At 40.3% G+C, this 14,515-nt stretch overlaps 1 protein-coding gene across 5 annotated transcripts in view; it reads right to left on the bottom strand.

Annotated features, from left to right (window-relative positions):
- IHO1 (interactor of HORMAD1 1) overlaps window positions 1–14,515 on the bottom strand; it is a 54,032-nt gene that overhangs the window by 24,230 nt on the left and 15,287 nt on the right. For 4 of the 5 annotated variants that reach the window (XM_033926791.1, XM_033926789.1, XM_033926792.1 and 1 more), the window contains exons 2-4: window positions 13,150–13,218; window positions 7,434–7,602; window positions 2,459–2,619 (exon numbers count right to left, since the gene is read on the bottom strand). In XM_033926791.1, coding sequence (XP_033782682.1) covers window positions 2,459–2,619; window positions 7,434–7,602; window positions 13,150–13,218 — 399 coding nt within the window. The remainder of the gene's footprint in view (window positions 1–2,458; window positions 2,620–7,433; window positions 7,603–13,149; window positions 13,219–14,515) is intronic. The other variant, XM_033926794.1, reaches the window with a different exon arrangement.

Genomic DNA, 14,515 nt, shown 5'->3' with positions numbered 1-14,515 from the left:
TGCTCAGAATGGAGTATTTTTATAATGTGCACAAATTTGGCTGCATGTATTTGAGACAAAGAAACATGATGGCAGAAAAAGGCCAAATGGCCCATCCAGTCTGCTCATCTGCAGCATCCACTATCTCCTCCTCTCCCTGTGAGATTCCATGTGCCTGTCCCATGTTTTCTTGAATTCAGATACAGTCTTTGTCTCCACCAATTCTATTGGGAGACAATTGCACAAATTTACTATCCTTTCTATAAAAAAGATTACTCCTGAGCCTTTCACCTCTTAACTTCATCCTATCCCCTCTCATTCCTGAGCTTCCTTTCAAATGTAAGAGATTTGCCTCATGCGCATTTATGCAACACAGGCAGTGGTATAGTAAGTGTGGGGTGGGGGGGTCCACTCCAGGCGCTGGCACCTGGCCTCCTCTCCGTCCCCCTGCTCCTTCCCTGCCCCCCTCCCACTACTGCGTATGCACAGCCCTTCCCTTCCCTTGCATCTCTTTAACATTTGTGGCATGAGCAACAACCCCAACCTGCTGCTCATGCCAGTGTCGGCTCTTCATCTGACCACTTCCTGGACCCGTGCCTAGGAAGTGACATCAGAGGAAGAGCCGATGCTGGCGTGAGCAACAGGTTGGGGTTGCTGCTCGCACCACGAACATTAAAGAGGTACAAAGGAAGGGAAGGGGTGCGAGGGGCAGGGAAGGAGCAGATGGAGGTGGGAGGGGCAGAAAAGAGGGCAGGGGAGGGGCACCACCTCCCCGGGCGCCTCTCACCTTTGCTACGCCACTGCACGTAGGTATTTAAATGTCTCTATCATATCATATCCCTCTCTTGGAAACCTTCTCTGATCTAACGTTGTAACCCTTCTTCCATAACTCTTTTTGTAATCCGCTTTGAACCGAAAGGTAATGGCAGAATAGAAATCTGTAATGTAATGTAATGTAATCACCTCTCTCCCGCCTTTCCTCAAAAGTATACACATGCCTTATGATGAAGACCACCGACCATTTTAGTAGCCTTCCTCTGGACCAACTCCATCCTGATATTCACAAAGCTAAAAGTAATGAGACTTGATAGACCACTTTTTCTGTGCGGTTACAATCAAAGTGGTTGACATATTTTAGACAGGTTCCCATTTTGTACCTAGGGCAAAAGTCACAAGGAGCTGCAGTGGAAATTTAACACACAACCGCAGGGTGCTGAGGCAGCTGCTCTAACCACTAGGCCACTCCTCCACTCCACATAATACCTTAAATTTTCAAAATTCATACCACTAAAATGCCTACCTTTATAAAACTGTTTTTCTTCTTCTAAGGGGGGTAGATACTAAGGTAAAGAAAAATCAGGCTTTTACCGCACCTTAGTTTACTGAATCAATAACCTGTGATAGCTCAGAACCAGAGGTTAGTTTCTCTTGTGGCACATCAATAACATGCTCATTATGATCAACCTCATAAGCTATTCTATTCATACTACCTGGGAGCATAAGGCTACATCTTAAAGGGGCCTGGCAATCACTGGTAAATCAACCCCTCCCAAAACTCTTATCATCAACCTTGAAGATGCCCCTTAACAAAACCCCTCTCTTGATGCCTCCCTCACTATCAAGTCCCTTTCCGAAGAGTCTCTTTCCCCAAAAGATCCCCCTCATCCTCCTGTAGATCTCTCTCTGGGCCTACCTTTAAACATCCCTAGGGTCTAGGAATTATGGGGTACAAACAACTTCCAGTTCCTCCTGCCTCCATTGGCACTGGGTTCAAAATGGTGGCAGTGTCACCTAATGGTAGCCTTGCAGTACTACCGCAAGGGTCAAGCTGATGTATAGAGCTAGAGACGCTGGCATTATTTTGAACCTGATGCAAACAGGAGCAAGAACGACTGGGTATCATTCCTGACCCATATCCCCTAGAAAACAGGGAAGTCTAGGCCTGAGGAGGCCTCTTCGGGAGTACGGCACTCACTATAAGCTGTATTATTCAATTTACATAGTAATGAGATATTTTACATGTTTTATATCTCATTACTATATATCCCTTAATAATTAATATTAACTTGCCTTACAATAAAAAAAAAACAACTCAACGGTGGAGACAAAAACACCAGGATAGTCAATGATGTACAACTGGATGAATTTATTGTGTGGTGAACTGATGACTCAACTCAATTCGTATTTCGGCCACTAGGCCTGCATCAGGAATGTAAATACATAAATCAAAAATAATACAAATTATATTAAAATAACCAAAAAGTGTCATCTCAATCAGATTGGTTTTATGTAAATATACTCTGCCTTCTGCAGGTTTTTCTGAAAAGATGGCCTATAAATTATTAAACTAAGTTTTAAATTCAATGACGTAGGTCCTCTTTGTTTGCAAATTGCCCTGCTCCTGCAGGCTTTCAAGTATATAACCTTGTAATTAGATGCTTTAATTAAAATTTACTCTTTATAAGACCTCTATGCGTACCTTTCTTGTTTATCTTTTGCTTTTTTCCTGTTTTCCTCAAACTGCTCCAAGAACCCTTTGGGCTTTCCAGTGTTATAACTTTGAAATGAACCTTTTTCTTTTCCATCACCCCCAAACAGATGCGGCCTTGTCTGATATTTTATAAAAATACTGGATTCACTCTATGATAGAAAACATAGCAAAAAAATGAAAAGCAAATTAAGACCCTTTAGTACAATATTTAAAAGCTTAATTACAATAATTATGCCTACCAATAGTCAGGGCTGATGCAGTGATATATTAGGTAGAGCTGTACCGAATAGCATATTTTTACTATTTGGCCAAATACGAATAATGACAAATATTATTCAGCCAAATATGAATAATAGGCATTGAGCTTTAACATATCAAATAAAAGAAGCAACAAGAAACTATACGATGGCCTCCTGGCCACTCAAGCAGCCAAACTAGACAACCAAATCGCCAATCTACTGACGGCATCCCTCGACTACAAGACTTTTAGAAAAGAAATAAAGACCATACTCTTCAAGAAAACTGAGAAAAGAAATAATACCGCAAGTCTCAAACTCCACCTCTCACTAAAGCCAACTACCCCAAACAAATAACCTTACCCATTTCTTACTCTTTTTGAAAATGACCAATTTTTTTTTTTTTTGTAAGTTCTTGTTGTAATACATCTTGGATAATTCTTTTGTAATCCGCCTTGAACTGCAAGGTAATGGCGGAATAGAAATCCCTAATGTAATGTAATGTAACATGAAATCGGAGATCATTTGTTTATTTCAGTAGGCTTCAGCACAATAGATCCCCAGATTATTCGTATTCAAATTCAAACCACTATTTAGTAGAATGGATATATTTCAGCTGGGCATATTCAATTACTATCTGGTTTAAATTTAGCACGTCTCAACTGCACATATTGTTTATTTATTTAGAGTACTGCAGGCCTATGATATTTGGATTAAGTTAATCAAATATCTTTAAGTTGCAATATTCAGTAGCTCCAAGATATCCAGAAAAGATAGCAAAATGTCTTTACGCAGATTAAATCCTACAAAATATGAGCCCCCAACTATTTTATTCAAACGTATGTACTTCTACATTATCTATCCAGTATAACAATCATAAAAACTTTCCTTTGAAAAACATTTAAAAGGCCTCATATGTAAAGTGATTTTGCATGAAAACCAGAACATCTGGAAAAATATCAAAACACTACATTAAAGGCATTTTGGGCCAGATTCTATATAGGATACCTACATTAGGTGCCCTAGGTGAGGCCACCTAACCTCAAAATCCACGCTCAGTTTGCAGCCAATCAGAAAAATAACAATTAAAATGACCAATTAAGAGTTCAGCATGGAACTCTTAGGACACCTAGCGAAACCTAAGTTGAGGCAGCCTCCGATGTCTAATGACACCTTCTTGAAAAGTAGTCATGGTTGACTTAGGTGTTGCTAGGCGGCCAAGTTAGACACCGGTAAATTAGGCCATGTAAAACCTGGCCTAATATACCGGCGCCTACTTCTAGGATGCCTAGTGATGCCAAAGCATGCCCAGGCACTGCTAGATGGGACTCTTAAGTGGCACTTAGCGATTAACAACTGTGCCGAGCAGCGCCTACAATGTACACATACTTTGTGTATTTTTCACTGAGTGCCCTTTGCAGTATTAAACTTTTGCATGAAGCAGGGTTTATTTAAATTTGGCAATAACATACTGCTAAGGGCAGAGCTTAATATGTAGGGGAATGGCCTGGAACACAGTTCCACCACTGATTTTCATAATCCAGTGCAGAAAGGGCATTCTGCTCTCTCCCCTCTCTTCCAATCAGTTTGCAGGGAAGTGGAAGAGAGGTAGTGAGCCTGGAGCAGAGCAGAAAGCAGTCCCTACTCCTAATCTAGCCCCTCTTCTCCTGTTGTTCCTGGCTAAGGGTCTGTATGTCATTTAACAAAACAGCCACTATGTGGTAGGAGAGCTCCGGTCCTCTTCTCTTCTGAAACTTCTAAGATGAGTTGGTGAATCAAGGCTCAGAAAGGAGGCAGGAAGATGGTAGAAGGGAAATGAGGGCGTCAAGATTTTTTTTGAAGCAGTTTTAACATTTCTGATCTCAGCTACGCTGGGAGGGGTTAAGGGAAACTAATAGAACCATGGATCATAGACTCCCTAGGGGGAGGGGGGCAGAGTTGGAGGTAGAAAGCCTCTGATGAGAGCTAAGCGGGCCTTTCATATCCTGCCTCCTTCACATGAAAGGGCTAATTTTTTTAAAGCTTTTTGTATGTTGCCATAGTTGGGAATGTGCAAAGTTCCCAGTCATGACAATGCACAAAAGTTTTTTGTGCAATATAGTTGGTATATGAAGACAAGATAGGAGCTTATTTGCATCCTGAAGCCAAATTCAGCTCCAACCCACAAAACATTTCATCAATATAGTACATAAGGCTCAAATTAATTCCTAAACAAATTTGTATAACTGTGTGATGCAGAATTTGTGCAGAATTCTACATCTTTTATGCAGAATTTGGAATGGAGACCAAAAAGAAACAACTGCAATGACTGTGTGGTCCATTAGAAGGAACTGCAGTACTGGGATCCAGCACTGTACATCGAAGCAAAATGCAGCAGAGATACAGTGTCAGTTGTGTGGGTTAGAAAACAAGGAAGCTAAAGTAGATGTTAGTCATTTTGTTAGTCCTAGTTTGTGTGTCAGATACCTCTGTGTGTACACGTACCTGCATGTGAATTCTGAATGAAAATTTTAAAGAATACTCCATTTTAAAAAATAATGTCTTTCTATATTGTATCTTAAATTATGACTCTAAGGCAGTGATTATTATGTTGTATGGGTAACTAAATTCTGCAGAATTCTAAAATGTTGTGCTCAGAATTTGTCATGTGTGGTTCTTGTGCAGAATTCCAGATATTCAGATATTCAGTAAAATGTATAGTAGTAATCAGACTGCAGAGGGGGCCAGATAGCTATGTTGAACTTAGATTTAACCCTTATATTTTAATAATCTGGAAATTATTATGCATTTTTGCGGTGTATTTTTTTCTGTTGGCCTGCCAAAGTTTGGGTTTTTTTTCAGTCTTTCTGACCCTTTGATGTCTTAGCATTATTATTCCAACACAAATGAATATTCTATAGCAGATGGTATGCTATTGAAAAAGCACAAAAAAAAGATTACACGAGATGTTCAATCCACCTCTTAAAATGAGTGAATAAAGACTGTTTTATTATATAGTGTGTTCTGAGGTCTCCTATTCTCCACTTTTTGGACATCCTTTGATATATTTGTAGTAACATAGTAACACAGTAAATGACAGCAGATAAAGACCTGAACGGTCCATCAAGTCTGCTCATTAGTTAAATACATGATTAAATTCACTTGTCTTTTCGTTGGTATTTCTGGGTCGTAGACTGTAAAGTCCACCTGGTGTTGTCCTAGGATCCAAATGCTGAAGTTGACGTCCAAACTCACTCCAGCCCATCCAACCATTCTGTTTGCAGGATACCTACCCTAAAGTCTGTCCAGTAACATCCTCATGTTCCGAGTTAGTGGAGTTCCCATTGATGCCCTCCCCAGCCCAATCCTACATCAAATCATCACATATGGGACATGGACCGTGCAAGTCTGTTCATTACTGGCCGTAGCTCATTAATTTTCTAATTAGAGATCCTCTATGTTTATCTCGCACTTTTTTGAATTCCATCACCGTTTTCCTCTCCACCACTTCCTTTGGGAGGGCATTCCAGGCAACTGCCACCCTATCCGTGAAAAAGAATTTCCTAACTTTGCTCCTGAGTCTTCCTCCCTGCAACCTCAAATTTTGCCCTCTAGTTTTACCATTTTCTCTTCTCTGGAAAAGATTTGGTTCTATATTAATACCTTTCAAGTATTTAAATGTCTGTATCATATCTCCCCTGTCCCTCCTCTCTTCCAGAGTATACATATTTAGGTCTTCCAGTCTCTTCTCATACCTCTTACCATTTTTGTTGCCTTCTTCTGGGCCGCTTCATCTTTTTATATCCTTCACCAGATACGGCCTCCAAAACTAAACACAATACTCCAAGTGTGGCCTCACCAATGACCTATACAGGGGCATCAACGCCTCCCTCCTGCTGGTTATTCCTTTCTATATAGCCTAGCATCCTTCTGCTTGCCAAACCAGTTCCAACCAGTTTAGGGTGTATGTATTTTAGCGGCAGATATTAAAACAACTTATCGAGGTCTATTCTGAGTTTTCTAGCAGTCTCTGATACTACCATGCAAATGTAGTACAACGAGGTCATTAATATTAAAATGATTACTCCAAGCGATCTCTAATCACCAAGTGATTCTCTAACTTCGTTGTGCTACATTTGAAGCCATAATTGCCTTACTTTCTGATCAGTGCCTGAGCGCTGATTGGCTCAGGCACTGACAGGAAAGTAAGATTTGACATATCAGGTTCCTCCCCCATTCCCACCCACACAAATTAAAATAATTTAAAAAACAACAAATTGAAGATCAGCAGAAGAGATGCCCACTCTCCTGCCACATTGCACAATCACCCAACACTGCTACCCTCCCTTCCTCCCCCCAGCAGCGGGAGAGATGCACACTCCCTCCCGCCGCCACGCAACCTATATATAATACGGAAATATAATACGGTAGGGAAAACTTCCAGAAAGCAAAAAAAAAGGGAAAGGAAAAGAAAGATAAAATGCTGGAACTGCAATCAATGTCTATGATAAACCCACTATCTTTCCTGAGTTGTTCATTGATTGTATATCTGTTGCAAATTATAAAAGAATGAAAGAAATGGAGCAGGTGCCTTTATCATTTTTAAAATGAACTGTTAGCTGAAATTCTAATTTCGTTCAAATATAGGACTGTCATAAAATCTTAATATTTATCCTTGTGCTTTTAGAACAATTGTTCCATCTTTGAACTAAGGTGTTCTGAAAATCAAATAGCATGCTATTACTTACATCTTGAGAATTATGTTCAGAACTTTTCTGTTGCTTAGACTGAGCGCCAAAATCTAATGCAGCTGGCTGTGAATTATCTGGACAAAACTGAGATCCAAACAAAAACTGGGAATCAGTCAGGCTGGAATGGTCACTGGGAGCACTGTTCCGACTAGAAGACTTACTTGTCCTGTAATAACAGATAAAGGTCACAAGATCTTTGCCTTCTGCATGTAAAACATAAGTGTAGAGAGCCTAGAGTCCTGTTTTGGGATGCAAAGACTGATACCTAGATACACTGACAGCGGTTACTTTTGCTCTGTGCTGTGAGAAGACAAATGGGAACAGGGAATCTGCTACACCCACTCCTAGAGGGTGTCAGGTCAAAAGGGCGCCGGGACAAAGGCGCGCCCAGACAATTGAGCGCAGCGCACCGCTCAAAATTAATGTTTTTAGGGCTCCGACAGGGGGGCGTGGGGGGTGAGTGGGGAGGGAACCCCCCACTTTACTTAATAGACATTGTGCCGCGTTGTGGGGGTGTTGTGGGGGGTTGTAACCCCCCACATTTTACTGAAATCTTCACTTTTTCCCTGTTTTTAGGGAAAAAGTTAAATTTACAGTAAAATGTGGAGGGTTACAACCCCCCAAACCCCCCATAACGCCGGCGCGATGTCTATTAAGTAAAGTGGGCGGGTTCCCCAACAAAACCCCCCGTCGGAGCCCCTAAAAACAGTAATTTTGAGCGGCGCGCACCTCCGCGCTGCGCTCAATTGTCTGGGCGCGCCTTTGTCTTTTGCGCCATTGTCTATGAACCCTCCTAGAGCTAAGGAGAAGCTGGGCATAGTTGTATATTTTCAGCATGCACAGGTTCCTAGAACAGCTCCTAAAGCTGAAGAAGCAAGAACAATTTACAGCACAAATCACACCTCTAACCAGGATCTAGCAATGCAAAGCACTGCTCCCAGCATTTCTATCACTATGGGCTAGATTCACTAAGCCCACAGATCCGATCCGTGGCCGGGAGTGGGGGCTGATTCACAAAGCGTCCTCAAGCAAATTATTGCAATCGGAGGCATGCCCCAAACCGACCACACGGGATCGCTGTTACGTTCCAGAACATGCTGCAGTTCAGGCCTGCTTTAAACCCGCGGTTAAAACCACGGCGAGTAAAAAAGTAAACAAAAAAAAATGCACTAAACAAGCTAAAAGGCAGAAAAAAAGGCAAAGAAGATGGTCTGCACATGCCTTTGCAACATATTTGAGCTATTTGCTACTCACCTGAAGAAAACCAAACAGAGGAGATAAAGATACTTTGTAAACATTCAGTTCAATTCAAGTTCTTATTCCACATCTATCCATTTAGGATCAGTGTGGATTACAATCAAAAGAACTACGAACTTCTATAGATGAGGAAAGTGATAAAACTTAAGTTCTTCTAAAAAGATCCCCCAGACTTCTGGGTAGTTAAAATAAACAAGCAAGTTTTTTTAAGAGAATTTTATTTGTTCCTACCTCTGCTATTGTGATTGTCCCAGTTATTTGCTAAACAGAAGACTTTTCAGAGACAAGTTGGCTTGGAACATCAATACAAGAGTGACTTGAGTCATTGAGTGTGTGAGGAGTGTGGTGTGTGTGGAATTCTTGCCTACGGCCTCCCAGCATTTGTTGGCCCTTTTACTAAAGCTAACAATAGCGTGTGTTAAGTGACCCATATGTATAAAATAGAATGTGTCCTTAAATATTATGTGAGCAGTCCCCCATAAAGTACCAAGGCATATCACAGGCCAGGCCTTACGTAAGATTTTTATCAAAATCTTGAATTTTATGACTTTTGTGGAAACCACTTTCATATCTTCAGTGAAAACAAACTGAAAATAAGAAGCCATTTCTTCCCCTCGTGACTTCATATACTATATGTATATAAAAGGTCAAATGTAGCTTGAAACGCACATTCTAGATTATTCTATTTAATAAAAGCTGCTTTCTGTCTGTCACCCTCATTTCCGTATAAGGAATATGGAGCCTGATACTAGAGTCACTGATTGGCTGAAAGAAGGCAAATGTTTTCTTGTCCAGTTTGTCTGTTTTGGCTAGATTGTAAGCTCTTTAGAGCAGGGACTGTCTCTTCTGTGTTTTGATATACAGTGCTGCGTTTGTCTAGTAGCACTATAGAAATGATTAGTAATAGTAGTAATTCTTGATATCAGCCTAGGGCCAAAGAAATTTTCCCAAGCATGTCTTCATTGCTGTTCTAAATATGGTATTCTGCAAAACGCATCTACAGTTAGGCGCCATTTAGGCGCCTAAGTTAGGTATCCTTTGTAGAATCGCGCTCATAGGCGTCCATGAAATTGTGGCTGCATCTACAAAGTGGCGTCTACGTCCTTTGGACACCTAAGCACCAATTAGCATTTGTTAAGACCTTTAATTGGCTCATTAACTACTTAGATTGGATGCCTAACTTTAGGCATGACTTAGGCACCCTTTATAGAATCGGGGCCTAAAGGCTCAATCAAACTACACCTGCCTCCCAGAGCCAGTGCAAGGATGGTGGGAATTTTCAGCATTAAAACCCTCTTCCCCCCCAATTTCCAGGCTCCTTGCTTGCATCCTCCACCCCAAAAAAAAAAAAAAAAGCTTGATAATTAAACTCAACAGCTGTGATCATCACCCAAACATCTTATAATAGTACAGGTTAAAGAATATGCTGATGGTTCGTTGCGTTTATGGCTGTTAGCATGGACGTTGGAACGGGAGAGGCCACAGGGGCCATGGCCTCCCCAAAGATTGGTGGTTGCCGGTTGGTTGGTTGGTTGGTTGCCACCCACCCACCCTTCTCCCAACGCTGTATCTTAAAATCTTCGAGCAGCTGCCACACAGCGTCAACAAGCAGGCCTGTCCCAGAACCCTTCATTCTATTTCTGGGGGCAGGCCTGCTTGTTGACACTGTACAACAAACAACAATGGGGCAAAAAACCTCTCTAAAAAATGACAGTAGAGTGATTAGAATGAATAACAAGAATAATATGAAATAATCACTCAATTATAAATAATCCAATGCTTATAATTATGTACATAAGGTTATATGCTCAGAGACAAGTTTTACAATCAACTGTACGAACTATGCGATGATTGGGCAGTGAGGTGGTAGTGTTGGGGTCTCCCTGTTAACACCTCCGTTTCTCTGAGCATATAACCTTGTCAACAATTGTACATAATTATAAGCATTGGATTATTTATAATTAAGTGATTATTTCATATTATTCTTGTTGACACTGTACGGCAGCTGCCCGAAGATTTAAAAGTACAGCACCGGAAGGAGTTGGGTGGGGGAGTCGGGAGCTGGTGAGAGGCTGTTCCGCATAATTCTGCTTTGGGCCCCCCCACCCAAACAAAACAACGTTTCACTGCCTATGGCTATTCAGACCTATTTTGCTTTGAGTACAGCAGCTCTTTAATGCTCCCAAGAAGCTGCTGTCCTGGACAAATGCCTAGTTTTGTTTAATGGATGGGCTGGCCCCGCTGTCTCCTTGAAATCTGTGCATGCCTCTAGCATATATATTTTAACAGTACTACTTATACATATAGTCAATTTATATGTATAGGTAGCCTTTTTATATATACAATATATAACCCTTCTAAAATTTCCTCTGTTTAGAACGGATATAAAATGCCTGCTCTATAGGACTAAAGGAATCAAATAGGCATTTGCTGGTTCTGTACTAGAGATTGACACAGGGACAAATTTTCCCGTCCCGATCCCGTGAGTTCTCTTCCTTTCCTTGCCCCATTCCTACAAGCCTCAAACACTTTAAAATCATAAGTATTCAAGATTTGTGCAGTTAAGATTGAACTTACAGGAATAGGGAAGGGACAGGGATCGCAACAAAACTTGCGGGGATGGGGAAATTGAGTTCCTGTGGGGACGGGGAAAAATTTGCTCTATTCTGTACTTTATCAGCTCACTCAAGTCTGTAAATTTAGTACATTTTCTAAGAATTGCAAAATGAGGCTCAAGATTCTCATATCCTAAAAAGATTAACTTTTGGAGTTAGAATTATTCTACTGTTGTTCAAAGCTATGTCAGCCTTCATATAAAAAAAACAATGCACATGCACACAATGAGAAAGCTGGGCATGCAGGCCTCATTCTGAAACGTATTAATTATATGCCTTCAGATTCTTGAACATGTCAGCAAATTATATGGTGCACCTTAATTAAAACCTTGAGATTTTACTTCTACTCTTCCAGATCTATAGTTTTATAGAAAATACTGAATCTTCTAAAACTGAAAGAAAATTTGACGTCAGAAAACATGCCTGTAAGACCATGAACGCACAAACAAGCTGAATAGTAACAGTTCTATAAAGCTACTTAGCAGTAATAATAATCAAGCCATTCAGCATTGCACAATAGAAACTGCCACATAAATGCTTCATTAACACCGTCTACTCTGCTCACAAAAGCAAATGTGGAGCAGCATTTGTGGCTGTCTTTGGAAAAAGGTGAGTACAGCAGCAGATCCAAAATGTTGAAATTGGCTGATTTTTCATGTCATGGGTCCATAGGCAGTCTGAAAAAGTTACATGAATTCCTGTAACTTTTTAATTTTTTACATAAAAGGATGTGGTTTGGACTGTTGTATTACAAATTATTTGCTCTAACAGAATTCATTAAAAGCAAATTTTTTGTTTCTAAAAACTCAAGTCACCTTTTCCCTCTGCAGATGTTCTGCATTCAAAGAGTATGTGCACAGAATTCAAAATGGTACACTTCAATTAGCTGTACAATGAAGAGCTTGGTCTGCTTCTGAGGAACTGCTATTCATGTATCCTCAAACTTCCTGTGCTTAGGATTCTTGCAATGACCATGGATGTCTAAAGCACGCCTAAGTTAGACGTACTAATAGAGAATTTACCCCTGAGTGCCTGCACTTGAACCATGTGGCTTGCAGTGTTACTCCTGCTCTAACTGCAATCCCTACCCTCAATTTACCTAAGAAGCCTCTGCTATCCAGAGGTTACTGAAACGTTCACGAAGGAGACCTTAGTATAAAAAAACACCTTCCATATCAGTGGGGCATTAATTCTGAAACAATGTAATCATCCTCATTATTCAAATATGTTCTTTTCCAATAATTTCCACCAGAGTAGCTGTGTTAATAAGGAGCAAAAAAATATACATAATTTCTCTTTTCTGATAAGATTCTCAATAATACTACCTGCTAGCACCAAAAGAGAGTCGTCTCTTATTTGGGAAGCCTAACCCCCTAATGGTAATACTGGGAAATTACCATAAAATGGGACCTAAGATGAATAACATCTGTGCTAGTATGCACTAATATAAAAGTATACTTTAGTAAATCTAGAGCAGGAGTCTCAAAGTCCCTCCTTGAGGGCCGCAATCCAGTCAGGTTTTCAGGATTTCCCCAATGAATATGCATGAGATCTATGTGCATGCACTGCTTTCAATGCATATTCATTGGGGAAATCCTGAAAACCCAACTGGATTGGGCCCTCGAGGAGGGACTTTGAGATCTCTGATCTAGACCTACGTGTGATATTATATGAAATTATTTGGAGATTTTGCACTCTATCACAGACTAGAACAGCTTTCCAGAATATGAGTTACTAATTTATTTTTCTTGTATGAAATATTGGACATTTGTCTTGCCCTGATAATCATGTTTCACCTAAATACAAGTAGCAATCTGTCCAAATTATGCATAGGAACTTACCCCATCCCTGGTGGTATGCTGAACATATCTTTGATATTCCAGACATTCAAATTCATTTTTTTAGTTGTGCTAAAAGAAAAATAATGATCTTTATAGCATCTTATAAGTTTTTCATAAAAATAAATGTGTTGAAATTGCACGTTCATATACCAGCAATTGCTAAGCAAAGTTTGAATGCCAATCAATCAGCTTTTTTTGAAAAGAAAAACATAGCAGACCTAAATACGGTAAATGGCCTGATTATCAGGTCTACACTATATGGACAGTGCCAGCAGTCACTAGCCAATACACACATTTAACACTGCTACCTTTGAGAACAGTAGCGTTAAACATATGGGTTAAGTTAAATGCCAGTGTTTAACTTAGTCCAGTGACCATGCTGGCTGTATATTCACCCCTATAGACTTTTGTATTCAAGTATTCTAATAAAGAGGCTGAAGTAATACTGTGTGCCAAATTTCATACATTGCTAGTATTGCTGATTTTCTATGTACTATATCAATCTTATTGTTTATTTAAAGCTTTTATACCACTACTAATGATTGGTTATCATTATCTGCTGGCAGAATCACCACCATGAATTTGTGAAAGGAGCCATATATTTCCCTAAAATGGATGAACAATTTTTTGGGATCAAAACTTTAGATTTTTCCCAGGAGACACAGAAGAGCCGTAAAGACCCATTTAGGCACAAATAGAAACAAGAATTCTGAAGTTGAAATCTACTCTATGCCCCCAGACTATGGTTGAGTTCTTCTAAGGCAGGGGTGTCCAATGTCGGTCCTCGAGGGCCGCAGTCCAGTCGGGTTTTCAGGATTTCCCCAATGAATAGGCATTGAAAGCAGTGCATGCAAATAGATCTCATGCATATTCATTGGGGAAATCCTGAAAACCCGACTGGATTCGGCCCTCGAGGACCGACATTGGACACCCCTGTTCTAAGGCAAGGTTCACAAGACGCACCTTGAGTTCTCAACCATGTCATCTCCACACCACCCCTCTTCCATCTGCCCTTTCCGCCAACCTTCCCTCAACCCCTGCCACATTTTCCTCCTTTTCTGAAATAACTGAAGAGGAAACTGCACATCTCTCCACCTCCAAACCCACTACCTGTTCCTCTGATCTTATTCTTACCCACCTACTAAGTGTTATCTCTCCCACTGTCTTAACATTAATTAAACATTTCCACAGAAATTTTAAACTACACATCTAGAGGCCTAAGCTGAGGCAGATGGAAATATATATGCTATATAATCAGTAACAAAAGGGCACTGCCAAATTGGCATTCACAAATTATATATTGGCTAATAAAATTTAAACTGTTAAGACCCACAAATTTTTTAACAATCCATTAACCATATATTTA

This window comes from Geotrypetes seraphini, chromosome 17 (assembly GCF_902459505.1).
Source record: "Geotrypetes seraphini chromosome 17, aGeoSer1.1, whole genome shotgun sequence".
In the NCBI taxonomy this organism is placed as follows: domain Eukaryota; kingdom Metazoa; phylum Chordata; class Amphibia; order Gymnophiona; family Dermophiidae; genus Geotrypetes; species Geotrypetes seraphini.
This window is presented reverse-complemented; position numbering and strand designations above follow the sequence as displayed.